Source organism: Silurus aristotelis (assembly GCF_946808225.1).
Source record: "Silurus aristotelis genome assembly, chromosome: 9".
Lineage (NCBI taxonomy): Eukaryota > Metazoa > Chordata > Actinopteri > Siluriformes > Siluridae > Silurus > Silurus aristotelis.
Genome location: NC_139582.1, coordinates 10,623,816 through 10,649,106, shown reverse-complemented (window position 1 = coordinate 10,649,106; position 25,291 = coordinate 10,623,816). Strand labels below are relative to the sequence as shown.

At 41.4% G+C, this 25,291-nt stretch overlaps 1 protein-coding gene across 4 annotated transcripts in view; it reads left to right on the top strand.

The window, feature by feature from the left end:
• adcy7 (adenylate cyclase 7) overlaps positions 1–25,291 on the top strand; it is a 78,886-nt gene that overhangs the window by 51,356 nt on the left and 2,239 nt on the right. For 2 of the 4 annotated variants that reach the window (XM_083550836.1, XM_083550837.1), the window contains exons 8-26: positions 5,389–5,500; positions 6,110–6,237; positions 6,333–6,491; positions 6,632–6,764; positions 7,707–7,895; positions 8,004–8,044; positions 14,359–14,418; positions 14,958–15,038; positions 16,252–16,321; positions 17,279–17,376; positions 17,516–17,600; positions 18,584–18,721; positions 18,816–18,899; positions 19,092–19,270; positions 19,421–19,541; positions 20,313–20,471; positions 23,211–23,357; positions 23,442–23,549; positions 23,975–24,089. In XM_083550836.1, the coding sequence (XP_083406962.1) occupies positions 5,389–5,500; positions 6,110–6,237; positions 6,333–6,491; positions 6,632–6,764; positions 7,707–7,895; positions 8,004–8,044; positions 14,359–14,418; positions 14,958–15,038; positions 16,252–16,321; positions 17,279–17,376; positions 17,516–17,600; positions 18,584–18,721; positions 18,816–18,899; positions 19,092–19,270; positions 19,421–19,541; positions 20,313–20,471; positions 23,211–23,357; positions 23,442–23,549; positions 23,975–24,089 (2,207 nt within the window). The remainder of the gene's footprint in view (positions 1–5,388; positions 5,501–6,109; positions 6,238–6,332; positions 6,492–6,631; positions 6,765–7,706; positions 7,896–8,003; positions 8,045–14,358; positions 14,419–14,957; positions 15,039–16,251; positions 16,322–17,278; positions 17,377–17,515; positions 17,601–18,583; positions 18,722–18,815; positions 18,900–19,091; positions 19,271–19,420; positions 19,542–20,312; positions 20,472–23,210; positions 23,358–23,441; positions 23,550–23,974; positions 24,090–25,291) is intronic. The other 2 variants (XM_083550838.1, XM_083550839.1) reach the window with 1 other exon arrangement.

Here is a 25,291-nt window from a genome sequence, read left to right as displayed (position 1 = left end):
ATGCTCTAACTGAGGGAAGGAGGTTGTTCCCCAAAATCTCGCAATACATGGCCCCGGTCATCCTCTCCTTAATACAGTGCAGTCGCCCTGTCCCATGTGCAGAAAAACACCCCCAAAGCTTGATGCTACCACTCCCATGCTTCACAGTAGGGATGGTGTTTTCGGGATGGTACTCATCATTCTTCTTTCTCCAAACACGTTTAGTGGAATAATGACCCAAAAGTTCTATTTTGGTCTCATCTGACCACATGACTTTCTCCCATGACTCCTCTGGATCATCCAGATGGTCATTGGCAAACTTAAGACGTGCCTGGACATGTGCTGGTTTAAGCAGGGGAACCTTCCGTGCCATGCATGATTTCAAACCATGACGTCTTAGTATATTACCAACAGTAACCTTGGAAACGGTGGTCCCAGCTCTTTTCAGGTCATTGACCAGCTCCTCCCGTGTAGTTCTGGGCTAATTTCTCACCTTCCTTAGGATCATTGAGACCCCACGAGGTGATATCTTGCATGGAGCCCCAGTCCTAGGGAGATTGACAGTCATGTTTAGCTTCTTCCATTTTCTAATGATTGCTCCAACAGTGGACCTTTTTTCACCAAGCTGCTTGGCAAGTTCCCCGTAGCCCTTTCCAGCCTTGTGGAGGTGTACAATTTTGTCTCTAGTGTCTTTGGACAGCTCTTTGGTCTTGGCCATGTTAGTAGTTGGATTCTTACTGATTGTATGTGGTGGACAGGTGTCTTTATGCAGCTAACGACCTCAAACAGGTGCATCTAATTTAGGATAATAAATGTAGTGGAGGTGGACATTTTAAAGGCAGACTAACAGGTCTTTGAGGGTCAGAATTCTAGCTGATAGACAGGTGTTCAAATACTTGAAATGCAGCTGCATCATACAAATAAATAGTTAAAAAATCATATATTGTGATTTCTGGATTTTTTTTTAGATTATGTCTCTCACAGTGGACATGCACCTACAATGACAATTTCAGCCCCCTCCATGATTTCTAAGTGGGAGAACTTGCAAAATAGCAGGGTGTTCAAATACTTATTTTCCTCACTGTATATATATATATATATATATATATATATATATATATATATATATATATATATATATATATATATATATATATATATATATATATATAAATCAGTTCACATATTTTTGCTTATATTTTTAAGCTATGTTCCAAAAAAAATATTTCAATTTCAGAAAGAGAAAACTTCAGGGTTTCCTTCAGACAGTCATGCACACAATACACCTTTTTTTTATTTCAATCCTGACCTTCAATATTAATTTTGATTGCATAACATTGCTCATTCATCCTGCCAACTTAAAAATGATTTTGAGCCATATCACACAGCCTTGAATCGTTTTATAGAAGCCAAATATTGAATTATACATTGAATTCGTTTTTCTCTCTCTCACTCTCTCTCTCTCTCTCTCTCCTCACTGACTTACAACCTGTGGCAGGTCACGGGTGTACGTCATCAAGCGTTAACTTGAAAGTGAATTAGCAGACTGCGCTAGAATTATGGAGATGGTTAAAAAAATTATGTTTCAAAAAGAATTTTAAAGGGAGACTCATGAGGAAAGGTTTTCCTTTGACCACAGCCCAAGCCAAATTTCTGTGATCACAATCATTCAAATTTCAGCTGTCGGAGTGAAGGATTACATAAGGATCATATAAAAGGATTGCTTTTTAACAGTCTTTAGAGACTCTTGGGCCCAGTTACAGGAGTTGTCTGGCAATCGGCTCAAATTTGCTCCTGTGTTAATCTGAGAACCTGTCAAAGATATTATTCCACTTCTCCTTATTGCTTTAACTTCCACCTCACTGCTTGCCAAACCCTTTTAAACTGCAATAGACTCAAGCTTTCAGTGAGAATAGTTTTAAATATACCTAACGTTCATTTGCTGAATATATGGCAACCTGGAGGTGAGTGGTGGCTCAGTGGTTAAGGTGCTGGGTTACTGATGGAAGGTCGGGGGTTCAAGCTCCGAAATTAATCGGCTGTCATAGCTATTGTTTCAGAGAACTTTATTTGTCACACAGTATAGCATGTTTTTAATGGTCTGTGACAAAAATATAAAAATAAAGAATTTGCATTAACCAGTTAACTTATTTACAGACAGAAAAGGAAAAATATAAAGAATTAAAGCAGTATGTACTATATTTAGAATACAGTGCACATGTGCATTGTATTCTATACATATACAGGCTGTAGTACAATTTATAATACATCTATAATAAATATTTAGGAATACCGGCTTGTGTGGATATATTAACTATAACGCTGGAGCAAAGTCCACAGTTCTTGTCCTGGTTAGGGGTCATGATTGACCTGTGGGAAGAAACTACTAATAACTCTTACCTACTCATTCTCTTTGTCCTAATCATCAGTTATTCAAGTGGCTGAGGTTCATTGCTGCATAGATTGCAGGTGAGGGAGCTCAGTGTGGATGGAACACTCAGCTGAAAGAGAGAGAGAGAGAGAGAGAGAGAGAGAGAGAGAGAGAGAGAGAGAGAGAGAGAGATATCACCTATCCTGCCTGTTCTCCATAGGAAATACATTATAGAAATACATTTCTATAAGCATACCCTGTTTAATAAGATCTTAATCTATTTACTTTATCATTTGCTGTCCTAAAAACATTTCTTATTCATTATGTATTTCTCTTTCTTCATTCTACTACAAGCTTATAAAGACATTCTTGATTTCAATCTTTTGAACAGTGACCATTCTAAGGTTAACAAAAGTGATCTGTTTATTTCAAACCCACTATCAATTGTGTAATTTCCATAAAAAAGTGTGGTATGTTTCACCAAGTTTATGTCTGACAGGTTTTGGCTATAAAGTGGGAAAAAAGCTTATTTGAATATTATACATTTTGCACTTTAGGACTACAGTCCGTTGGGAAAGTATTCAGATCCTCTTCTTCTTTTTTTTTTGTTTTTTTTTTGTTTTTAATTTTATGATTTTGCAGCCTGATAAATCAATCTAAACGTTTGTAGTTTTTTTCTCATTAATCTACACTCGGTACCCCATAATGACAAACTTAAAACAGAATTTTAGAAATGTCTGTATGAAATATCACATATATAAGTATTCAGATCCTTTGCAGCAACACTTGAAATTTAGCTCACATGCCTCCCATTTCTCTTGATCGTTGCTGAGATGCTTCTACACCTTGACTGGAGTCTACCAGTGGAAAAGTTTACTGTTTGGACATAATTTGGAAAGGCACACACCTGTCTATAGAAGGTCTCACAGCTGACAATGCAAACCCGAGCAAAAACCAAGCCATGAAGCCAAATGAACTACCTGGAGAGCTCAGAGACATGATTGTTGCAGCGCATAGATCTGGGTAAGGCTACAAAAAAATTGCTTCTGCACAGAAGATTCTCGAAAGCACAGTGGCCCCCTATAATTCTCAAATGGAAGAAGTGTGGCACAACCAGGACTCTTCCAACAGCTGACCCAAGAGTTAAGTAAGGGGAGTGACCAATGGTCACTCTGACTAAACTCCAGACATCCTGTGTCGAGATGGGACGAAGTTTCAAATGGAAAAACCATCACTGCAGCATTCCACCGATTTGGGCTTTATTGCAGAGTGGCATGACTGAAGTCTTTCCTCAGTGCAAAACCCATTGAAGCCCACTTGAAGTCCTCTGATAGTTTGGAACAAGATTCTATGGTCTGATAAAACCAAGAATAAACTGTTTGTCCTCAATTCTAAACATTCTATCCGGAGAAAATCAGGCACCGCTTATCACAATACCTGCACAATACCATCCCAAAAGTGAAGCATGTTGGTGGGGCAGCATCATGCTGTGGGGTTATTCTTTTGCAGCAGGGACTTGGCAACTGGTAGGGGTTGAGGGGAAGCTGAATGGAGCAAAGTACAGGGATATTTATAAAAAAGAAATTATAAATAAATAAAAAATCTCTTTCACAGTGCTCAGTCTGGGCTGATGATGGTTCACCTTCCTACATGAAAGCAACCCCAAGCACACATCTAAGAAAACACAGGAGTGGTTTAGAAACAACTCTGTGAATGTTTTAGAGTGGTCAAACTAAAGCCCTAAATTAAACCCTATTAAACAACTCTGCATCTCTACATCCAACCTGACTAAACTTGGATTTGTCATAAAGAATGGCAGAAAATCCCCCAAGACTCAAGGCTATAATTGCTGCCAAAGTTGCTTTTAACTAAGTCCTAAGTAAAGGTTTTGAATACTTACAGCAAGTACTTACAACTAAATTTTTCTATACCCTTCCCCATATGTGCCTCGATATAATCCTGTCTCTGAGGTCTACAGACAATTCCTTGGGCTTTATGGTTTGTGTCCTGACATGCACTGTTAAATGTGGGACCTTATATAGACATGTGTGTGTCTTTCCAAATCATATCCAATCAACTGAATTTACCACAGGTGGACTTCAATCAAGTTTTAGAAACAACTCAAGGGTGATCAGTGGAAACCGGATGCACCTGAGCTCAATTTTGAGTGTCAATAGAAAAGGCTGTGAATATTTATGATTGTGGGGTTTTTTTTGTTTTTGTTTTTTAAACATTTGCAAAGCTTTTTCTTTCACATTGTCATTTTGGAGTATTGTTTGTAGAATTTTTAAGGAAATAATTAATTTTATCGGTTTTGGAATAAGGCTGTAACATAACATAAAAGTAAAGCGCTGTAAATACTTTCCAGATGCACTGTATGTATAAAATCCAGAACAGTGTTTACATCACTTGAATTAGGAATCATTTTTAGCACCACCTTCAGAAAGGAACTGGCCTTTACCCTCTGAGCCACCAGCTACAACATTCTGCATGTTTTTTTTTTTAATGCGGTGTATTTTTCTTTTTAAACCACCTGCTTCTGGATTTAACGCAAAGTATGCACAAGCCAGGAGTCAAACCTGAATACAGCAACAGAACAGACACTCATACACAGGCTTCAGATCTATCAGGGCTTTTAGATATGCAGAATCTTTTAGGGGTTTTATCCTACATTTATAAGTTCTAGGTTCCCTGGTGGTCTAGTGGTTAGAATGTGTTTCTCATCTCCTTAGAGCTAAAGATGGGTAATGTAAAGGGGTAAATATTTGATTGTGTTCATACACCTGAAGACACGCCGCTGCACAAATTTTACAGGTTGAAAAACCTTTGTCTCCCGAATGATTTGCTTTTTTGGTGAAATATCTGTTAAGTAAAATGCTACACATGTGAAGACTTTGGGCTAAAACAACTAAATAAAATCTTGCCGTTCAGTTTCTGAAGGCTCAAACTCAATGTGTAAACTTTTATTATTACCGATCACTTCTCACTTTTTTGATATTCTAGCATTCAGGATCCTTTATTCTCCTTTTCTCTTTCAGCATCCTTTATGCAGACATTGTTGGTTTCACTCGTTTAGCCAGTGACTGTTCTCCCAAAGAGTTGGTGATCATGTTGAATGAGCTCTTTGGAAAATTTGACCAGATTGCCAAAGTAAGTGATTTCAATAATCTACAATAATAGTTTACTGTTTTATAAATTATTATACACTGATCAGGCATAACATTATGACCACCTGCCTAATATTGTGTTGGTCCCTCTTTTGCTGCCAAAACAGTTCTGACCTATAGAGCTTTAACAGCATTAACTTCTTCAGCAGTTTGAGCTACAGGAGCTTGTCTGCTGGATCAGACGGCACGGGTCAGCCTTCACTCCCCAGGTGCATCAATGAGCCTCTGCCGCCCATGACCCTGTCGCTGGTTCACCAATGTTCCTTCCTTGGACCACTTTTGATAGCTACTGACCACTGCAGACCAGAAACATCCCACAAGAGCTGCAGCTTGGAAGATGCTCTGACCCAGTGGTCTAACCATCACAATTAGGCCCTTGTGAAACTCGCTTCAATCCTTAAGCTTGCCCATTTTTCCTGCTTTATTTTTTTTCACTTGCTGCTGAATAATATCCCACCCACTAACAGCCTTCACCTTTCATAATGTTATGTCATAATGGTAAATCTGATCGGTGTATTATTAGTTCTGTATGTCAAGGTGAATTGTATTTGCAAAACTCTAGAACTGTGATATATATTTATTGTGTGTGTAGGAGAATGAGTGTATGAGGATAAAGATCCTGGGTGATTGTTATTACTGTGTGTCCGGACTACCTGTCTCTTTACCAAAACACGCCAAGAACTGTGTCAAAATGGGTTTGGACATGTGTGAGGCTATTAAGTAAGTGTACACACAAAAAATTAAATAAAACAAATAGAAAAATACACGCTGAGTAAAATAAATGACTCATTAAATTTCCAAATCATCTTTTGCAGGCTGGTTCGAGACGCGACAGGAGTGGACATTAACATGCGCGTAGGCGTGCACTCTGGAAACGTACTCTGCGGGGTCATCGGGCTGCGCAAGTGGCAATTTGACGTCTGGTCACATGATGTCACCTTGGCCAATCACATGGAGTCTGGAGGGCTACCTGGGTATGCTGCAAAACAGAATATAGTCAGCAATAGAAATTTTTTTTACTAAAGTTCAAGATTTGGCAATGCATTCTTGAGCCTTGAGATACTGCCTATATAAAATATTTAAACATTTATTAAAGCATAATGTGTGTGTTTAGCCGGGTACACATCACCGAGGCCACGTTAAAGCATCTGAATAAAGCATACGAGGTGGAGGAAGGGAACGGCCATCTCAGAGACGCTTACCTGAAGGAGCTCAACATCAAGACTTACCTGGTTATAGACCCCCGGGTCCGTACCTAAAGAGTATATTTCCATTTAAATGACTTTCGAAAACTATATGCAGATGTTTAGGATATTTCTGAGACTTTCTTTTTATCAATATATTAGCAGAATAAACTTCAGTATACTGCACAAAGTGCTCAATTTCCTAAGCACTGATGTCAGTCAGAGTATAACCTGATTTCAAACATATAATTATCACTGTATAATATTGTATAGTGTAAACACCAAGCAGGCATAACATTATGACATTATAACATTATGAGCGGTAAAGTGAATAGAAACAGGAAAACGAGCAAGCGTAAGGATTTGAGGGAGTTTGACGAGGGCCAGATTGTGATGGCTAGATGACTGGGTCAGAGCATCTCCAAAACTGCAGCTTTTTATCTAGGATGTTTCTGGTCTGCAGTGGTCAGTATCTATCGAATGTAGTCCAAGGAAGGAACAGTGTTGAACCAGTGACAGGGTCACGGGCGGTTGAGGCACACTGATGCACGTGGGGAGCGAAGGCTGGTCTGCGTGGTCCGATCCAACAGACTGTAGCTTAAATCTCTGAAGAAGTTACTGCTGTTAATGCTCAATGAGTCAGGACTGTTTTGGCTGTAAAAGGAAGACAAACAGTATTAGGCAGGTGGTCATAATGTTATGCCTGATTGGTGGCCATAAAGCTTTGCCTGGTGAGTGTAGTATATGAACAGCATATAACATACTACTATATGATACAGTTTACTACTATACTAAATACTACTATTAATAGGTTTTAGACATTTTATATTTAAGTAGCAGTTATAAACATTATTGTAAAATACATATATATATGCAAACAAAGTATGTCATTAATGACATGGTGAAATGTTTTGGCAACCCATTTTAAACTTCACGTTTAAAAAGGTGATAAAAGATGAATAATTTTTGATGATAATTATTTACTCCTTTTGTATGCTTATGTAGTCTAGGGACCTGTCCCAGAGCAGTCGTAGCATTCCTAAGCAGCGTGTAAATGATGGTTTAAAGATGCGAGCGTCTGTGAGGATGACGCGCTACCTGGAGTCGTGGGGGGCTGTGAAACCCTTCTCCCATCTCCAGAGCAGAGAGGGCTTTATCGCTGACACTATGGTGACCAGCAAGAACCGCTTCAAGGTGAGAAACCACACATGCACATTAGAATGCACAGAGTATAAGCCCATAGATTGTTTCTGATTTTTGTAAATGATGTTAATGAGATTTTGTCTTGTTGTTGCTCTTTAGGACATTCCTATGAGAACAGCGCCATCAAAAATGACAGAAAGGTTAGCTGTGTGTGTGTGTGTGTGTGTGTGTGTGTGTGTGTGTGTGTGTGTGTGTGTGTGTGTGTGTGTGTGTGTGTGTGTGTGTGTCTGTCCATTACCATGTTTGTATGCAAACATTTGCAAACTGATCAGCATTAGCAAAACACAGTAATCAGCACTACCTTACTATTGTCAGGCACAAGAACTCGCAGGAAACCGGAGGTTGAATGTACAAGAAACATGTTTACTTAATTCACTCAATAAATGAAAGAGCAAAGCAGAAAACAGGCAGGCATGAACTAAAACACAAAAGAAATACAGAAAACAAAAGAACCATCCAAAACACATGAAGCGTGATGTACACACAAAGGGTGAGAGAGTCCACAATGTTCGTAGGCCTAAGCTGTAGAACGGACGGTGAGACTGTGAACGACTGGGGTTTATATATGGTGGTGACTGATGTGACCCAGGTGATGATGATTAGTAATCAGGTGAGCTGCTAGGGTGGATATGAGGGTTAGGAGAAGGCGTGGCTGGTGGATCCCTGACAGTACCCCCTCCCCCAGGGGCGGCCCTTGAAGCCCTGACCCTGCGCGCGGCCGACTCCGACCCCGGGGGGCAGGACGCAACGGATGAGCGGCGTGGTACTCCTCCAGGAGCGCAGGGTCCAGTACGTCCCGCCGCGCCACCCACGACCGTTCCTCGGGGCCGTAACCCTCCCAGTCCACGAGATACTCCAGGCTGCTGCCCCGACGCCGTGAGTTCAGTATCTCTCTCACCGAGTAGACCGAGGGCTGCTCCAACACCTCCGGTGGCGGGGGTGCAATTTCCCTGGGTCGCAGTGTGTCCACGGGGGTGTAAGGTTTGAGGAGCGACACATGAAAGGTGGGGTGAATCCGGTACCGCGGTGGAAGTACTAGCCGGTAAGCTGCCTCGTTGATCTGCCTCTCGATCTGAAATGGCCCGATGTACCGGGGGCTCAGCTTCCTGCAAGGAAGCCGCAGTCGCAGATCCCGAGTGGACAGCCAGACCCAGTCTCCGGGCCTGTACTGGGGGGCCTCCCTTCTGCGTGCGTCAGCAAGACGCTGGGTTTCTCTGGTTGTCCGGCGCAGTTGGGTGTGTGCGGCCTCCCACGTCCTAACACTCTCCCGGAACCAGTGGTCCACTGCAGGTACATTGGCGGGCTCGTCGGTCCAAGGAAACAGCGGGGGCTGAAACCCTAACACACACTGAAAAGGCGTGAGTCCTGTTGTATCCTGGCTCAATGAGTTCTGGGCGTACTCCGCCCAGGGCAAGAACCGACTCCACTCCTCCTGATCCTGGTGGCAGTATGACCGTAGGTACCTTCCCAGGTCTTGGATCCTCCGTTCGGTTTGGCCATTCGACTGGGGGTGATACCCAGATGACAGGTTGACCGCGATCCCCAGTAGCCGAAAGAATGCTCTCCAGACATGTGAGGTGAATTGGGGGCCTCGGTCAGACACCACTTCCTCCGGAAGGCCAAAGTTGCGGAAGACGTGATGGAAGAGGGCTTCTGCCGTATCCAGGGCTGTGGGGAGGCCTTGTAGGGGAACAAAGCGGCAGGCTTTAGAGAACCGATCGACGACCACTAGGATGCATGTATAACCCCCCGAGCGAGGAAGGTCAGTGACGAAGTCCACGCCGATGTGCGACCGTGGTCGTTGTGGAATAGGCAGGGGGATGAGTTTACCCACTGGCAGATGCCGGGGGGTCTTTGACATGGCGCAGGTGTTGCAGAACTCCGCCACCTTATTGCTCATCCCGGGCCACCAGTAACGTCCCTGAACCAGACGTAGGGTTTGTTTCTGGCCCAGGTGCCCCGAGCCTGGGTTTTCGTGGACAGACCTGAGCAGGGTCTGTCGGCATTCTTGTGGCACATAGGTTCTGTTTCCGGGGCAACCAGGGGGCGCGGGTTCCCTCCGTGTGGCCGCGCGAATATCCCCGTCCATGTCCCACACAATGGGACTCAAAATGAGCGTGGGAGGCAAGATCGGTCCTGACTCGACGGGTTCTTCAGGCCCTTAGACCCTGGAGAGCGAATCAGCCTTGGCGTTCTTTGACCCTGGCCGATATGTGATGCTAAAGTTGAACCTGGTGAAGAAGAGAGCCCAACGCGCCTGACGGGGGTTTAGACGCTTGGCCTCGCGGAGGTACTGGAGATTCTTGTGGTCGGTGATGACTATGAAAGGATGAGCGGCCCCCTCCAGCCAGTGTCTTCACTCTTCCAGGGCCAGCTTGATGGCCAGGAGTTCCCAGTTACCTATGTCGTAGTTTTGTTCAGCGGAGGATAACTTTTTTGAGTAGTAAGCACAGGGATGGAGCCGCGGGGGGTTCCCTGAACGCTGGGAGAGGGCGGCCCCTACTCCCGTGGAGGATGCATCCACCCCGATGACGAACGGGAGCTGAGGGTCAGGGTGACGAAGAACCGGGGCGGTACAGAACCTCTTGCGTAGTTCCCCGAAAGCCTTCTGTGCATCCGGGGTCCAGGAAAGGACCTTGGCCTTACCACGCAATAGTGATGTGAGCGGGGCGGTAACCAGGCTGAAACCTCCTATGAACCGGCGGTAGAAGTTAGCGAACCCTAGAAACCTTTGGAGCTCCTTGATCGTGGTGGGGGCCGGCCAATCTCGTACGGCCGTCACTTTTCTCTCATCCATCCTGATGCCTGCTGCGTCGATGACGTAACCTAGGAACTGCGTCTCCGAATGGTGAAACTCACACTTGGAGAGGTTAAGGTACAGTCGGTGTTCTCGCAGCCGTTCTAGGACTTGGGTGACGTGTTGATGGTGTTCTTGTAGCGTACGTGAGTAGATCAGGATGTCGTCGATGTAAACGATCACGAACCGATGGAGAAAAGGACGGAAAACCTCGTTAATGAAGGTCTGAAAGACGGCTGGAGCAATGGAGAGCCCGTACGGCATGACCCTGTACTCGTAATGGCCTGAGGGAGTGATGAAGGCCGTCTTCCATTCGTCCCCCTTTCGGATGCGCACCAGGTTGTAGGCACTTCGGAGGTCTAGTTTGGTGAAAACACGAGCCTCCCGTAGTTCCTCCTAGGCGGCCGGGACCAGGGGGAGCGGATACGGAAGCGGGGAGATCTGTGCGTTCAAGCCCCTGTAGTCGATGCACGGCCGCAAACCCCCATCCTTCTTGGCCACAAAAAGAAACTGGAAGCCGCCGGAGAGGTTGACTGTGTAATGAAACCCTGACGGAGGGCCTGCTGGATATAACCCTCCATCGCTTGGTGTTCCGGGGCTGCCAAGGGGTATATCCGTCACTTCGGTAGCTTAGCTTCGGGCTTCAGTTCAATGGCACAGTCCCATGGCCGGTGTGGGGGTAACCTGGTAGCAGCCTCCTCGCTGAAGACGTCCGAGAAAGCATGGTAGACCTGGGGGACTTCCACCTGAGAGGGTTGTTTTGCTCCTTCAACTCGAGTGGCTGCCAAGGTCAAGGTGGTCCGGGGTGGAGTCGGGAGTGGATGTAAGCATGTCTGCCGGCAGGCGGGGCTCCACTCCAAGATGTCACACGGGTCCCAGGAACAAGTAGGGGAGTGTTTGGCTAACCAGGGACGACCTAGGATCACGTCCACTGTCAAATCCTCCAGTACGAGAAGCTGGATTTCCTTGTGATGTAACACTCCGACCTGGAGGGTGATAGGGGGCGTGCAGTGCTTCACCTTACCCCGTCCTAAAGGACGTCCCTGGATAGTCTGCACGGTTAGTTCCTGAGATCCCCGCTGCCGGCGTAGCTGGAGGCGTTCTAGACACGCCTGTGAGATGAAGTTCCCCGCTGATCCTGAGTCGACCAGAGAAGTGACAGATAAAGAGTGAGCGGGGGTTTTTAAGGTGACCTGGAGTGTGGACAAATGAGTAATGTCAGAAGTAAGAGTGACACTACTCACCGTCCGACGGGGAGGTCTAACTGGGCATTGGGCCACGCGATGTCCTCCTTCTACACAGTAGAGGCAGGCCTGAGTCACCCGTCGGCGCTCCCTTTCCTGCTGAGATAGTCGCTGTGAGCCGAGTTGCATGGGTTCCGGCAACGGAGCTGCTGATGCCGCCATGGCGGGCGCTGGATCGTGCAGGGGAAACCGGCCAGCAGTCAGGTGTTGAGAAACGCGGATAGATCTCTGAAGAAACGCCTCTAGTCCTAGGGTGTCATCAAAGGTGGCCATTGCCAGCCGGAGCTCTTGGTTTAACCCCCTGCGATACACAGCCAGCAGCGCCTTCTCGTTCCAGCCAGCAGATGCCGCCAGAGTACGGAAGCGGAGGCTGTAACCCGAAACGCTGTCGGTTCCCTGCTGGATGTTCAGCAGCTGATCTGCCGTTGAGGTATCCCCGGGGGCGGTGCTAAAGACTTCGGCGAAATGCCCAGTGAAAGCGGCAAATGACGTCAGCGCTGGGCTCGCTGCGCTCCAGAGCGCTCTCGCCCACGCGAGCGCTCTTCCGGAGAGAAGCGATATCAAAAACGCGACCTTAGCTCGTTCGCTGGGAAAGTTCTGGGGTTGCAACGTGATATACAGGGATACCTGAAGCAGGAAGCCCTGGCACTCAGCCGTGTTTTCGGAAAAAGAAGCCGGGAGCGCAACCGGGCTGCCGAAAGCTGAACGGGGAGGAATCGCGACCGCGGGTTGGTCAACCAAATCCGCAGCCGCGGCTGCGGGCTGATCCTCCATACCGAGGTAACGCGGTTTAGCTCCTTCCCCTGTTGCCCTTCGGTTTTGTTAAAGGTCCGTTCTTCTGTCAGGCACAAGAACTCGCAGGAAACCGGAGGTTGAATGTACAAGAAACGTGTTTACTTAATTCACTCAATAAATGAAAGAGCAAAGCAGAAAACAGGCAGGCATGAACTAAAACACAAAAGAAATACAGAAAACAAAAGAACCGTCCAAAACACATGAAGCGTGATGTAAACACAAAGGGTGAGAGAGTCCACAATGTTCGTAGGCCTAAGCTGTAGAACGGACGGTGAGACTGTGAACGACTGGGGTTTATATATGGTGGTGACTGATGTGACCCAGGTGATGATGATTAGTAATCAGGTGAGCTGCTAGGGTGGATATGAGGGTTAGGAGAAGGCGTGGCTGGTGGATCCCTGACAACTATATACGAGGTGGTATCAAAACGTTTCTAGACTAATGGTGTTAACTGGTGCTACTCTGACCACGTGCATTACCACGTCTGCGATTTCATCATGGACAGCAAGTTAGAACAAAGTGCAAATGTGAAGGTCTTTGTGAAATTGGGCAAATCAACCACTAGAAAGTTTGACATGACATACAGCGATGCTGCAATGATTCGTTCGAGGTGTTCTGAGTGTCACGCGCTCTTTAAGAGTGGAAGAACCTCACTGGAACACGACGAGAGATCAGGAAGACTTTCAACCAGCTCAACCCCTGAATATGTCCAAACTATTTGCCACATTGTGCATGATGATCGTCGAAGAATCCACATGATCTCATTAATGCACCCACCCTACTCACCAGATTCGGCTTAAAGCTTGGCGTTTCGCCACCACTGCAGAGATTCAGCGCAAATCGCAGAAGGTGCTTGACACATTTCGAAAAGAAGACTCCCAGGACATATTCCAGAAGTGGAATGGTGGGAACAGTGTATTGTTGTTCAAGGGGACTATTTTGAAGATGACAGTGTGTAAACATAGATAAATAAAGTAGTTTCTTATAAACAGAGCAAGTGTCAAAACTTTTGGATACCACCCCATATGCTACAAACACTTTAGAGACAACAATATTTCCCCTCAGTGTCTGTAAATATTTCACGCGAGGTTGTATATGACTGGGTAAGAGGGTGAAACTGCAATGATTTTTTCCTTTTAGTTTTTTTTTTTTTGTCAAACACCACAGCAATACAACTGATGCAAAGGATCATTTGAGCCCAGTTGCTTTACAATGTGATACATAATTTGCATAATATATAGAAAGCCACAGATCACAATAGCTTGCTAGTGTGAACCCAGAGTACAGGAGAAAGAGCAGCAGAAACTGACTGATCTCCTTTTCTTTGCCCTCCTGTGAATTTTTTAAAAGGTATCCAAAACAAATTCTCATACATTTGAGACAAATATTCTAAAGCTTTTGAAGTGAAAAGTGTTAGAGAGCAGAATTTATTATTTTAATTTCTTTCTCATCCTTTCTTTATCAATGCGATTTTATTTTAAGTATTCATGGGAAAATCTATTAACATTTCCTTGTCCACAAGAGACAAATAAGCCTACAGACCGGTATCTGGAAATCCTGCTCTTTCTCACTCTTTCTTTTGTGTTGTGTTAAAGTTGACTTTTATCCCCCTGTGCAGCTTTGATGAGTCTCTTGAGGAGTCCTTGTCCTTTCCTGCCCCTCCCTTCAGCATGAATAAGTGAGTGGAACTATGCTGGCTCTGAAGACATTCGGCCCACTGTTTCACCAACTAACCCATTTATCTCTTCCTCGGATTGTGCTACTGAGCCCACGAAACTAGCATGAGCTATAATAACTGCTCTTGTGCTGAAGAGTGAACCTTTCTCCTCCCCTGCAGCATTACTGTATCACATTAGATAATGGAGATAATTAGATGGGAGAAAGTGGGTGTGGGTGTGTGTGTGTGGGGGTGGGTGTGTAAGGAAATGGCTTTCTTCTCTCCCTTTTCCTTCCTAAGCTGTATCAGGGTTCCCTCAGGAATTGAAACTAACACAAGGCATCCTGCATGCCACACCTACACGTGTAAACACGTGCACAGACACAAATACACACACGCACGCTACTCAGTACTTGCTCTTACAATGGCAGCTTGGACTGAAGATTGCATGAAAACAGCCGTGACCTCTACACAAACCTTGCTGTCTACACACACCTTTCACACAATTGGGCTGTGTGTTGTGCATATATGTTCATTTATTTTTCTGTTGTCTCCTGCAGGAATAAGTCTCAGAAGACCAAGTTTGATGAGCAGCTGCACAATGAGATGATCACCACCATCGATGAGCTGGGCTCTAGCAAGTGCGTCTGCTCACTCTCTTTTCCTATTCCTATGAGTTTTCTTAAATCTATATTTTCTTATACTTATATGGCAGTAATGACATCAACATTTCATCCTACATGTTATGTATTATTTACTCTATATGGACAAAAGTATTGGATTTTAACACCCAAACCTGTTCCAGCATGGTAAAGCCCCTGTGCACAAAACAAGTTCCACTAGGCTTCCTCACCCTACATCAGTGTCTGACTTTACTAACACCCTCGTGGCTGATGAACATAAATCTCCACAAGCACACTCCAAAATCTAGTGAAACATCTTCCTGGGAGAGTGGAGTGAAGAGAGGAAGGAACCATACTTATGACCAGGTTTTCGCAAACTTTTGGCAGTATAGTGTATGTTCGGATATATTGAGGTTTATTGACTATAATGAAGAAATTTTGCCTCAATTTTCTTCTTTCCAGATTCCCAGATTTTGGTGCAATGATATAATTTATTTATAAAATTCTAAGGATCTACTTAATCTGCTGTCACCTGCAGCAGATCCCTGAATCCAGTTAATTCATCCATCTAGGTTTTTTTTGAAGGGCAATGTGTAAAATCGATAATAATAATTGTCAAAGGAAATATTTGGTATGTCACACCCAGATAGAACCTGTAACACCAAAAATAAAAAAACAAACACAACTTGATTTCGACTGGAGCATGTTATAAAAAGAGTTATAGCTCCTGTTCTTTTTTGCAGAAAAACCTCAACAAACAGACATTTAGATACAACCACGTCAAACAGAAAATCACCTGACGGATAGTTCTTGTATTTTTTTAAGTGGGTTTATGGATTATGTGCACTTTAGTAGGGATCTTTCTGCAGGTGAAAAAGGGTGTATTGTGTGAGATTTATCTGCTCTCGCTCGACTTTTAGATGTTCAGCATAAATGTTATTTTCTCAGTATTGTACATGATTTAGAGATAGAGCAGATAGAAAATCCAGGACTGTTCCATTAACATCACAAACAACATAAATTTTGCCAGAGTTTTCATGTGAAAAGTGGCATCTAATCCAGGCTTTGTCCGTGCATGGAAAAAACATTGCATATTTGCTACGAAGAAATCTATAATTAAGACATTTCATTTTGGGCTCAGGTTTTTGAAGGAAACCGCACAAACACCCAAGAACGAAAAAACACTTCTGACATTTGTGCATGTGTTTGTGTTTGTTTCTTGTTTCTTCAGGCAGTGGGAGAAATCGGAGGAGATTTCAGGTCTCACTTTGTGGTTCACTAAGCGTGGGCTTGAGAAGCAGGTGAGCATCATAATAACAGCACTCCGTATTTACTCGCTCTTTATCTCCTGTATGAAATAAATGGCAAAAATATAATAACGTACACGGAAATATTGGATGTTTTTTAACAATCTTAGAAAACAGTCCCCTGACATTTTTGGTCATTTTATTTCGAGCGCTTATGCAGTCAAGTTTCCAATGTGTTTTTTTTACTTCTTTGTGTCTCAACTGTAAACATTTGTGTCTCCCCTATAATTATGCAATAAATATAAAAACGAGAGGCCGTTTTCTTATAGATTTATAGAGACAATGTGAGATTTCAGTGCAGCATTTTCCGATAACACACAGATTTAACTACACATTTCCTTTATATAACAAAGGTTTTTATTTTATAATGTCCTGGAAACTAGCTGTTATTCCTCAGTTTTTGTCTTATTATCTACAAAACAAAGATGGAAAAATCTGGGATGTCATGTTTAAGAGAGGTTAAGGTTACTTTCATTGATGAAAAAAGACCGGAACAACTTTTTTCCTGACTGGTATAAAGCACTGATTTTATGATTCAGTAACTCAATAAACCACTTCTTGCATAAAAACCTTTGTTATATAAAGGAAATGTGTAGTTAAATCTGTGTGTTATGGGAAAATGCTGCATTGAAAACTCTACCAGTTTTTGTGAACTATCTGCTAAGTCCCTGTTTTATTACTATAAAAATTATAAAACACCAACACTTTCTGAGCAATCAGAATACAAAAAGCATTAGCACTAATATATCTGAGAAAGTCTGAAAGAGGACATTTAAATTAATGAACGAATGGGTAGTAATATAGTTAGTGAGATCAGAGTGATATTAGATTTTTTTCCTCAGTACTTTGTTTTATTTGTGCTAATAAAGAGATAGATGTCAAATATAACACTAATCTTGTTGGTTTTGTGTTCAACTGTACATACTGTTCATGTTTTTATTACTCTCTCAGTACAGGACTACAGAAATGTCAAGTTTTAAGTACTACATCAGCTGTGCCACCTTTATCTTCCTATGTATCTTCATAATTCAGATGCTTGTCACACAACAGTAAGTTACATTCATATAGACATGCAAGGACAGAATTTAATACATGTTTCTAATTGTATAATAATTGTATGCATATGTATGTATATCATGATTCCTTTACTTTGACACATCTTTGTGTTTCCTCTGCTCTTTCTTTCAGACCTAAGAAGCTGGGATTGGTGTTTGCGTTGTTGTTGTGTGTGTTACTCCTGACCCTTGCCATCTGTTTTGCCGGTCACATTCAGGTTATTAATGGCTGGCACCTGCCGGTTTTAAAGCACACTTATAATACATTGTCTGGCGACTTTTTATGAGTATTACTGCCCATCTGTTTAATGATCCGTATCCAAAATAGTGCTGTTATGTAGCTGTAATGTAATTCTATGTTGTGTATTGTAGCTCTATGTTGGTTTTGTGTAGCACCAGGGAGAAAAATAGAGATATTTTGATTGTTTGGGTTCTTAAGTGACCTTAAATTCACAATTATTAACCACACACACACACACACACACACACACACACACACACACACACACACACACACACACACACACACACACATTTTTTTCAGTTCTTTGCTGTAGTAAGGTGTGTGTGTGTGTGTGTGTGTGTGTGTGTGTGTGTGTGTGATTTACAGATGCTAGCACATTTAGACTGTGTTATGTCAAGAATGTCATGTGACATGGTCATTCATGCTTTTGATTGGCTGGAGAAATTTACTGGAATGACTGACCACTAAAAACAGACTAACATTTGCTACAATGTCAGTCTTACTCCCTCACTCCAAACATGTGCACACACACACACACACACACACACACACACACACACACACACACACAGACACACACACACACACACACACACACACACACACATAGTGTGTATACATAGTGGTAATTGATTCAAACTGATTCAAATCTATCTATCTATCTATCTATCTATCTATCTATCTATCTATCTATCTATCTATCTATCTATCTATCTATCTATCTATCTATCTATCTATCTATCTATCTATCTATCTATCTATCTATCTATCTATCTATCATCTATCCATCCATCCATCCATCCATCCATCCATCCATCCATCCATCCAATTTAGTTTCTTTGTCTGCCTGTGTGTCTGCCTTCTATGATGTAAATGTATAAATAATTTCATAAATCTCAATCCCACTATATAGATATGTAATGCATTTACTTACACTTTTTCAATTTTTCTTCTTAGAAACTGTTTCCAGAGAAGTTAGAATCCTGTCAGTGGTTACCGGCGATATCCAAGGCTGTGGTCAAGAGGCCTTTTGTGCGTCTCCCATTAGCAGCTATAGTTACAACGGTTATTGTTATCATCGCCTTGTTCAACTTGGTAAGTAATGTTTTATATTGCGAAGGTAAACGTGTTGTTGTTTTACAATAAAAAATTTTTCTTCATTCAACACTCAAAAATGTTCCCGTTTCAGTGTCTTTACCCAGCTGATTACTCTGTATGGAGGAATGAAAGCAGAATAGAAGCTTTTAATAATTACCATTTGTTCTGTTTGCCCGTACGTACAGCACACAAACATGCACAAACCATTTAATATCCCTTGACACACATCATAAACACACAGTGTTTAGGGAAATGCACTCATTTTAAAAAGAGTGTTAGTTTTTATTACATTTTATCTGATGTTATTATTTTATTCACCATTTAATTAACATTGAAGCTGCAGTTCAGGTCTTTTTTTTCTTCACAGTATTCAGTGTATAGCTGCATCCTTACATTATTGGTGTGTGGAGTATTTTTGAGAGTGAGCTTTGAGCTGAAGGCGGCCTTCCTCTTCATCGCATCAGCCATTTATTACATCATCATATGCTGTACCCAGAATGAACTGTTCGACCTGTACAACTGCAGGCTTTATGGAAAATCCAACAGGTACACACACACACACACACACACACAAACACACACACACACACGCACACAGAGAACGGGCCACAGCATTTGTATTTTTTTCTGCGTTGATATGTGTCTAAGCATTGGTAAGGTATGATGTGTGTAATTACAGTTGTGTGTGTGTGATAGTTGCAGTACTGAGGATTTAAAATATTCACTGATGAACGGAGGACTAATGAAACATCCGCAATCTATGAGCTGCATCTACATCACACTGTTCCTGTTTACCATGCTGCTTATATCACGTCAGGTACACACTTGTCACATCACACTGTATATTCGCTTCCAGTTTAAAAACCGAATAGTCAGTTTTATTAAATTTTATCTGCTGTTAATGTATTTCTTTTGCCGTCTAATTAACAATAAAGATACAGATTATTCCACGTTTATGCACATTTTTTTTTTTTGTTACTCTCAGTAATTTAGGGTATAGCTGCATCCTTACATTATTGGTGTGTGGAGTGTTTTTGATATATTTCTTTTGCTTCATTAAAAAGTTTTTTCCATACAGAAAATTCATACAGATAATCAGATGCTCTAAGACAAATCACTTTATACAATACAGTGACATTGGAGGGTTTTGGACGATTCTTCCCCATTGGTTGGTCGATGATTAAAATGTTAGACTTCTAATCAGAAGGTTGTGAGCTCCTATCTCCGCACCACCAAGATTCCTCTAGTAGGCCTTTAACCCTCAATTGCTTAGTTTTATAAAATGTGATAATTGTAAGGTGCTAGGATATGGGTGTATGCTGAATACCACAAATGTACATGTAAATGTTGCAAAAATGTTGATAATTCATTATTATAATTATTGAATCATATCCTTCAATGATGAATAATTGGACCACCGTCTTTATAATATACAGTAATTAAAGAAGTCACCATCTTTCTGTAACTCACTGTGTGTTCACTAAAAAGATCGTTCATTTCTTTCCAAGAACAACATCCGGGGTGGACTTATTTTATGGAAAATATTTCCAGCGATCTAAGTGGGTGAAACCCTTCCTCTTCCTTACAGGATGAGTTCTGCTGCCGTCAGGAATTCCTGCTGAAGAACAAGAACCGCACAGATAAGGATGAGATTGAGCTGTGTGAGAATCTGACGCGTCTGTTGCTGGAGAACGTTCTCCCGGCTCACGTGGCCGCTCTGTTCGTGGGCGAGAACAAAAAGAACGAGGTGGGACTGCTCTCCACTAACACTTTACTAAACCAGAAGTACAAGGTAGGGACCAGCACAAGTGTTCAAGATGTCCAACCATCCATTCATAGCATGCTAGTCCGAGTCATTCCACGCCATGGCATGCTGCAATACACCCTATGGTAAAGAGAAGTCGAAACTTAAGAGCGTGATAAATGTAGAATCTAAACTATGACTCAGCTTAGTTGCTTATACTTCTTGGTTATTTAAATAAAAAATGGGCTTTTTCGGTTCAAACTTTTAGTTAACAACTGAAAATGTTATTTTTAGACTAATAAATATTGCTATTTAAAAAAAAAAAAATCATCATTTATTACTTTTATGATTTCTTATGAATTATATGAAGTTTTTCCTTGAATGTCTCTGTACAAATGTTGGCTCATCAGGTTCAAGAGCTAAGCCGGTGAAGTCTTAAAAATTATTCTTACGTAGAGAGAATAACTCTAACCATCTCTTTCATGACTCATTGTTGCCGTGACCCAGATGGCACTCCGAGCCCACTGAAATAATTTCTCATGATGGTTTTATTTTCAGTTGAATGCGAGTGAAAATTTTCAAGTGAAACGATGTTCTATCGCATCCCGCATTTAGTGCTACGAAAGCAGTGGTGGACAGTAACAGTGTAAATGTAATTCTTTACTGCACTTAAGTAGCTTTTTTGTGTACTAATGTAATTCTATTTGGACTTTAACTTTACTACATTTCAACGTCAAATACCTTAAACTCAACTACATTTTGAGATATCGGCAGTTTCTTTTTATTGATAACTGGCCAAACATGCAGCAAGCCACCAATCAGGGTCTAGCACACGCTCTGTTTTGAACTTGTTTTGATTGCAGCTTGGTGGTATCTATTTATCACCAACATACTGTTCGGCATCAGTTCAGTAGCAGGCATTTCAAATTTTTTGAGGAATAAATGATAGAAGAAACTATAACTTGCCACAACACCCGTGGCCTTATTTGCAATTATATTTTTGAAGTAGTTGAAAAGAAGGTTTTGGGCTCATAATAATTGTAATAGATATCACTCAGTGTTTGATTAATTAATATGATTCTATTAATAGACTGTTGTGCTGAGAGTAACATTAACGTCTTTTCACATAAGATGAGTTCATTAAGCAAAGAGTCTGATAATAGGAACATTATAGCCATAACACATCATAGTACTTTGGATTCTTAAGTACATTTGAATGCAAATACTTTTGTACTTATACTCAAGTGAAAGTTTAAAGGGACACTTTTACTGGAGTAATATTTTTACCCAGTATTTTCACACAGTTTGCGTACTTCGTCCACCGCTTTACGAAATTACTGTGATGTTGCATTTCACATTAGTATTAAGCTAGTTTATGCCATAAAGCCAGTGCTGCTACTTTTATTACTAAAGTGTACAGTATATATGTAATATGCAATACAGATAGACAGATGTGATGGTCATTGAGTTGTGAAGGAGTTCAGTTTAGCGTGTATACAAATGGTGCAGGAAGAAATGTTAATCGTTCCATAAACCAGCACAACTGACTGTAATATTCAGCACTCCAGAAGCCTTGGAGTTTTTAGAGCTGTGCTGGATTACATAATGTTTTAAACACAGATGTGAATTGCACATGTTTAAGTTTATCAGTATTTATGAAGTTTATTTACAGAAAGATTACACAGTTGGACAGTACTGGAAAAAAAATGTATGTATGTGTCTAACATTTATACATACAACGAACACAGATGTACCAATGATATTGGAGTTTTTTTAGTTTTTTTTGTTGTTTTGCAGAATAATTTTGTTATACTATCTAAGTTTTGTACAGTCCGGCATGACATTCTTGTTTTTAAAATAGTATCTCCATTTCTTCACACATCTGGTTCTCATCCATCCCCTTGTGTCCTACACTGTGGTAGTTGTTGTATTGTGTTTAGCTCTGATTGGTTTAGTGCAGCGGTCCCCAACCTTTTTGGCGCCACAGACCAGATTAATGTCAGACAATATTTTCAAGGACCGGCCTTTAAGGTGTGGCGGATAAATACAATAAAATAAAATGATACGACCGGCATAAAAACTTGTATTTTCAAAATATAATATTTTATATTTAGCGGTAATGTATTATGTTACCCGCTAAAGCAGCCCCTTTAAGAAGGTAGCGGATGGAGGAAAGACATGTGACCGAGGCATCATGAAATGCATCAAGAGTGAGTCATAGACAGATGTGGTGGAGAGAATCCGGTGTTTTTCCAAAATAAAACATCGTTCAGAATCAGATAATAAATAAAACATAAATATAAAAGTTATGTGTTCTTTCGGTGCGGCCCGGTACTATTTGCGCCACGGACTGGTGCCGGTCCACGGCACGGGGGTTGGGGGCCACTGTTTTAGTGTGTTCTGGAATAGGAATTTTACCAGCATATTGTTATAATTGTTTTCTTATATTAACATATTTTTTATTGTAAATTTGGTAATTTGAGGTTAAATTGTTGCACCCTGTTTCGTAAAAACTGAATTGCTGAAGTTCTACATAACGCAATATATATAAGAAGAAAAATAATATCAACATACATACATATATATATATATATATATATATATATATATATATATATATATATATATATATATATATATATGTATGTTGATATTATTTTTCTTCTTATTAAGAAATGTTATTATTATTATTAGTGTCCATGCCTCATATTAATAAGCTGTGTGTTTTTGTGTTTTGTTCAGGATTTGTACTACAAGTCGTACGAATGCGTGTGTGTGATGTTTGCTTCAGTTCCTGACTTTAAGGAGTTCTACACGGAGTGCGACATCAACAAAGAGGGACTGGAGTGTCTGAGGCTGCTCAATGAGATCATCGCTGACTTCGATGAAGTAAACCATCAGCGCATATAAGTTCTTTAGTGTCATGACTTGAAAGCAAGAATAAAGCCGTGTATTATCTTTCTGTGGCTGCAGTTACTGTCTAAGCCAAAGTTCAGTGGTGTGGAGAAGATCAAGACTATCGGCAGCACCTATATGGCTGCTGCAGGGCTCAGTGGAACACCTGGACAAGAGACAAACCAGGTATTACACTGCAGCATGAACAGTAAAGAACCTACATCAGGCCACAGAGAGGGAGTGTACACGTTACTATTAATATACAGGGATTAGTAATATAATCGTATTATATAAACCTGTAAAGCCTAAAGCTCTATAGATTATAGGGTTTAGTAAAATAATGATTATTTTAAAGAATTTTATTATAATCATTAGAGATCAGCCGATGCAGGTACTCATCACCACATAACTTAAATAAATCTTTAATTATTTTTTAAATAATGCATTCAACCTTTTACACAAAAATCACTGTAATATATCAATTCTTAAAAAATTATGTATCTATGAATTTATCCGTTTAAACATCCATTCATCTACAGTATCTATCCATTCTTTTACCCACCATTGTATTCACAGTCCACATTGTAATTGTGAGTGCTGTGTATTGGCAGGACCGCGAGCGGCAGCCGGCGCAGATCGGCATCATGGTGGAGTTTGCCATCGCTCTGATGGGGAAGCTGGACGGCATCAACCGCCATTCATTTAACAGTTTTAGACTGCGTGTGGGTGAGTGTAGTGACACACACCCACATACACACGGTTCTACTTACTTCTCGTCCATGGAGGCCTGACAAGAAACACACACCACATACATTCCTAATAATTGAACAGCATGGTTTTGAGATTCTATTTTCTGCTCAGAAGTTGAGAGATGCTGTGCAAGCAGTTGGTGTCGATTATGAATAGATCATTTTAAATATTCAATAAACTTGCCACTCATTGTCTTCATAAAAAGCTTTATTCTGAATACATTTTGGACGGATTACAGTTAATCTCACACACATTTCAGATGGGAATATTGTGCATCACACACTCACACACTAATTCATACATGGGAGCACACTACTTTTGAACACTTCTTGGACACCAGGAGAACATGCAGATTGTTTTCATGCATTGATTTAGCAGTTTGTAATTAATGCATCCATCCATCCAGCAATTGTTCTGTCCATCCATTCATCTTCCTTTCCATTCATTTATCCTCTCATTAAACAATCTCAATATCAAACAATTAGTTCACCCACTGTCCCTCTGTCAATATTCCGTCTATTTTGTACTCCTTATTTATCCATCTCTCCATCCATCTCTCCATCCATCTCTCCATCCATCTCTCCATCCATCCATCCATCCATCCACTTTCCTTACTAGTTCCTTTCCTTTCCCAAACTATTAATTCATCTATTTTATCATCCATCCATTCATTCTTTCATTTAAATGTTCATCCATAAATGTATCTATTCATTTACCTCCAGAAAACCCATTGGGAACACACATTGGAATGTGGAGAAGATGAATATTGTTTGGTTGAATTAATTTTAGCATTCATCTGTCCATCCTTTCATCCATGAAGCTCCATGCATCCATAAATCTGTTCACTTTGCACATGACATACACACGAGCTGCTCATCTGCTTGAAGTGGGCTGCAGTGAATGTATCGTAGATGCAGGAGAGTAACTGTGCACCTGTTGCACTGAGAGTTTATTAAAAGTCTGCTGTTCGGTGCTCTGTTTTAACTCTGAAGATCTATTTAAAGTTTCATTTCCATCACTGAAGATTTGTGGTGAAATGTATTATTAATTCCATGTAGAGGGTGTTTGAGATCAAGCCTGAAAAATGAATTTCATTTTGTTTTCTAGTTTAGAAGGTGCTAGGCCTAACTTTAATCAAGCGACCCATTATGTCTCAAGTCTCTTTATAAAGTGATGTG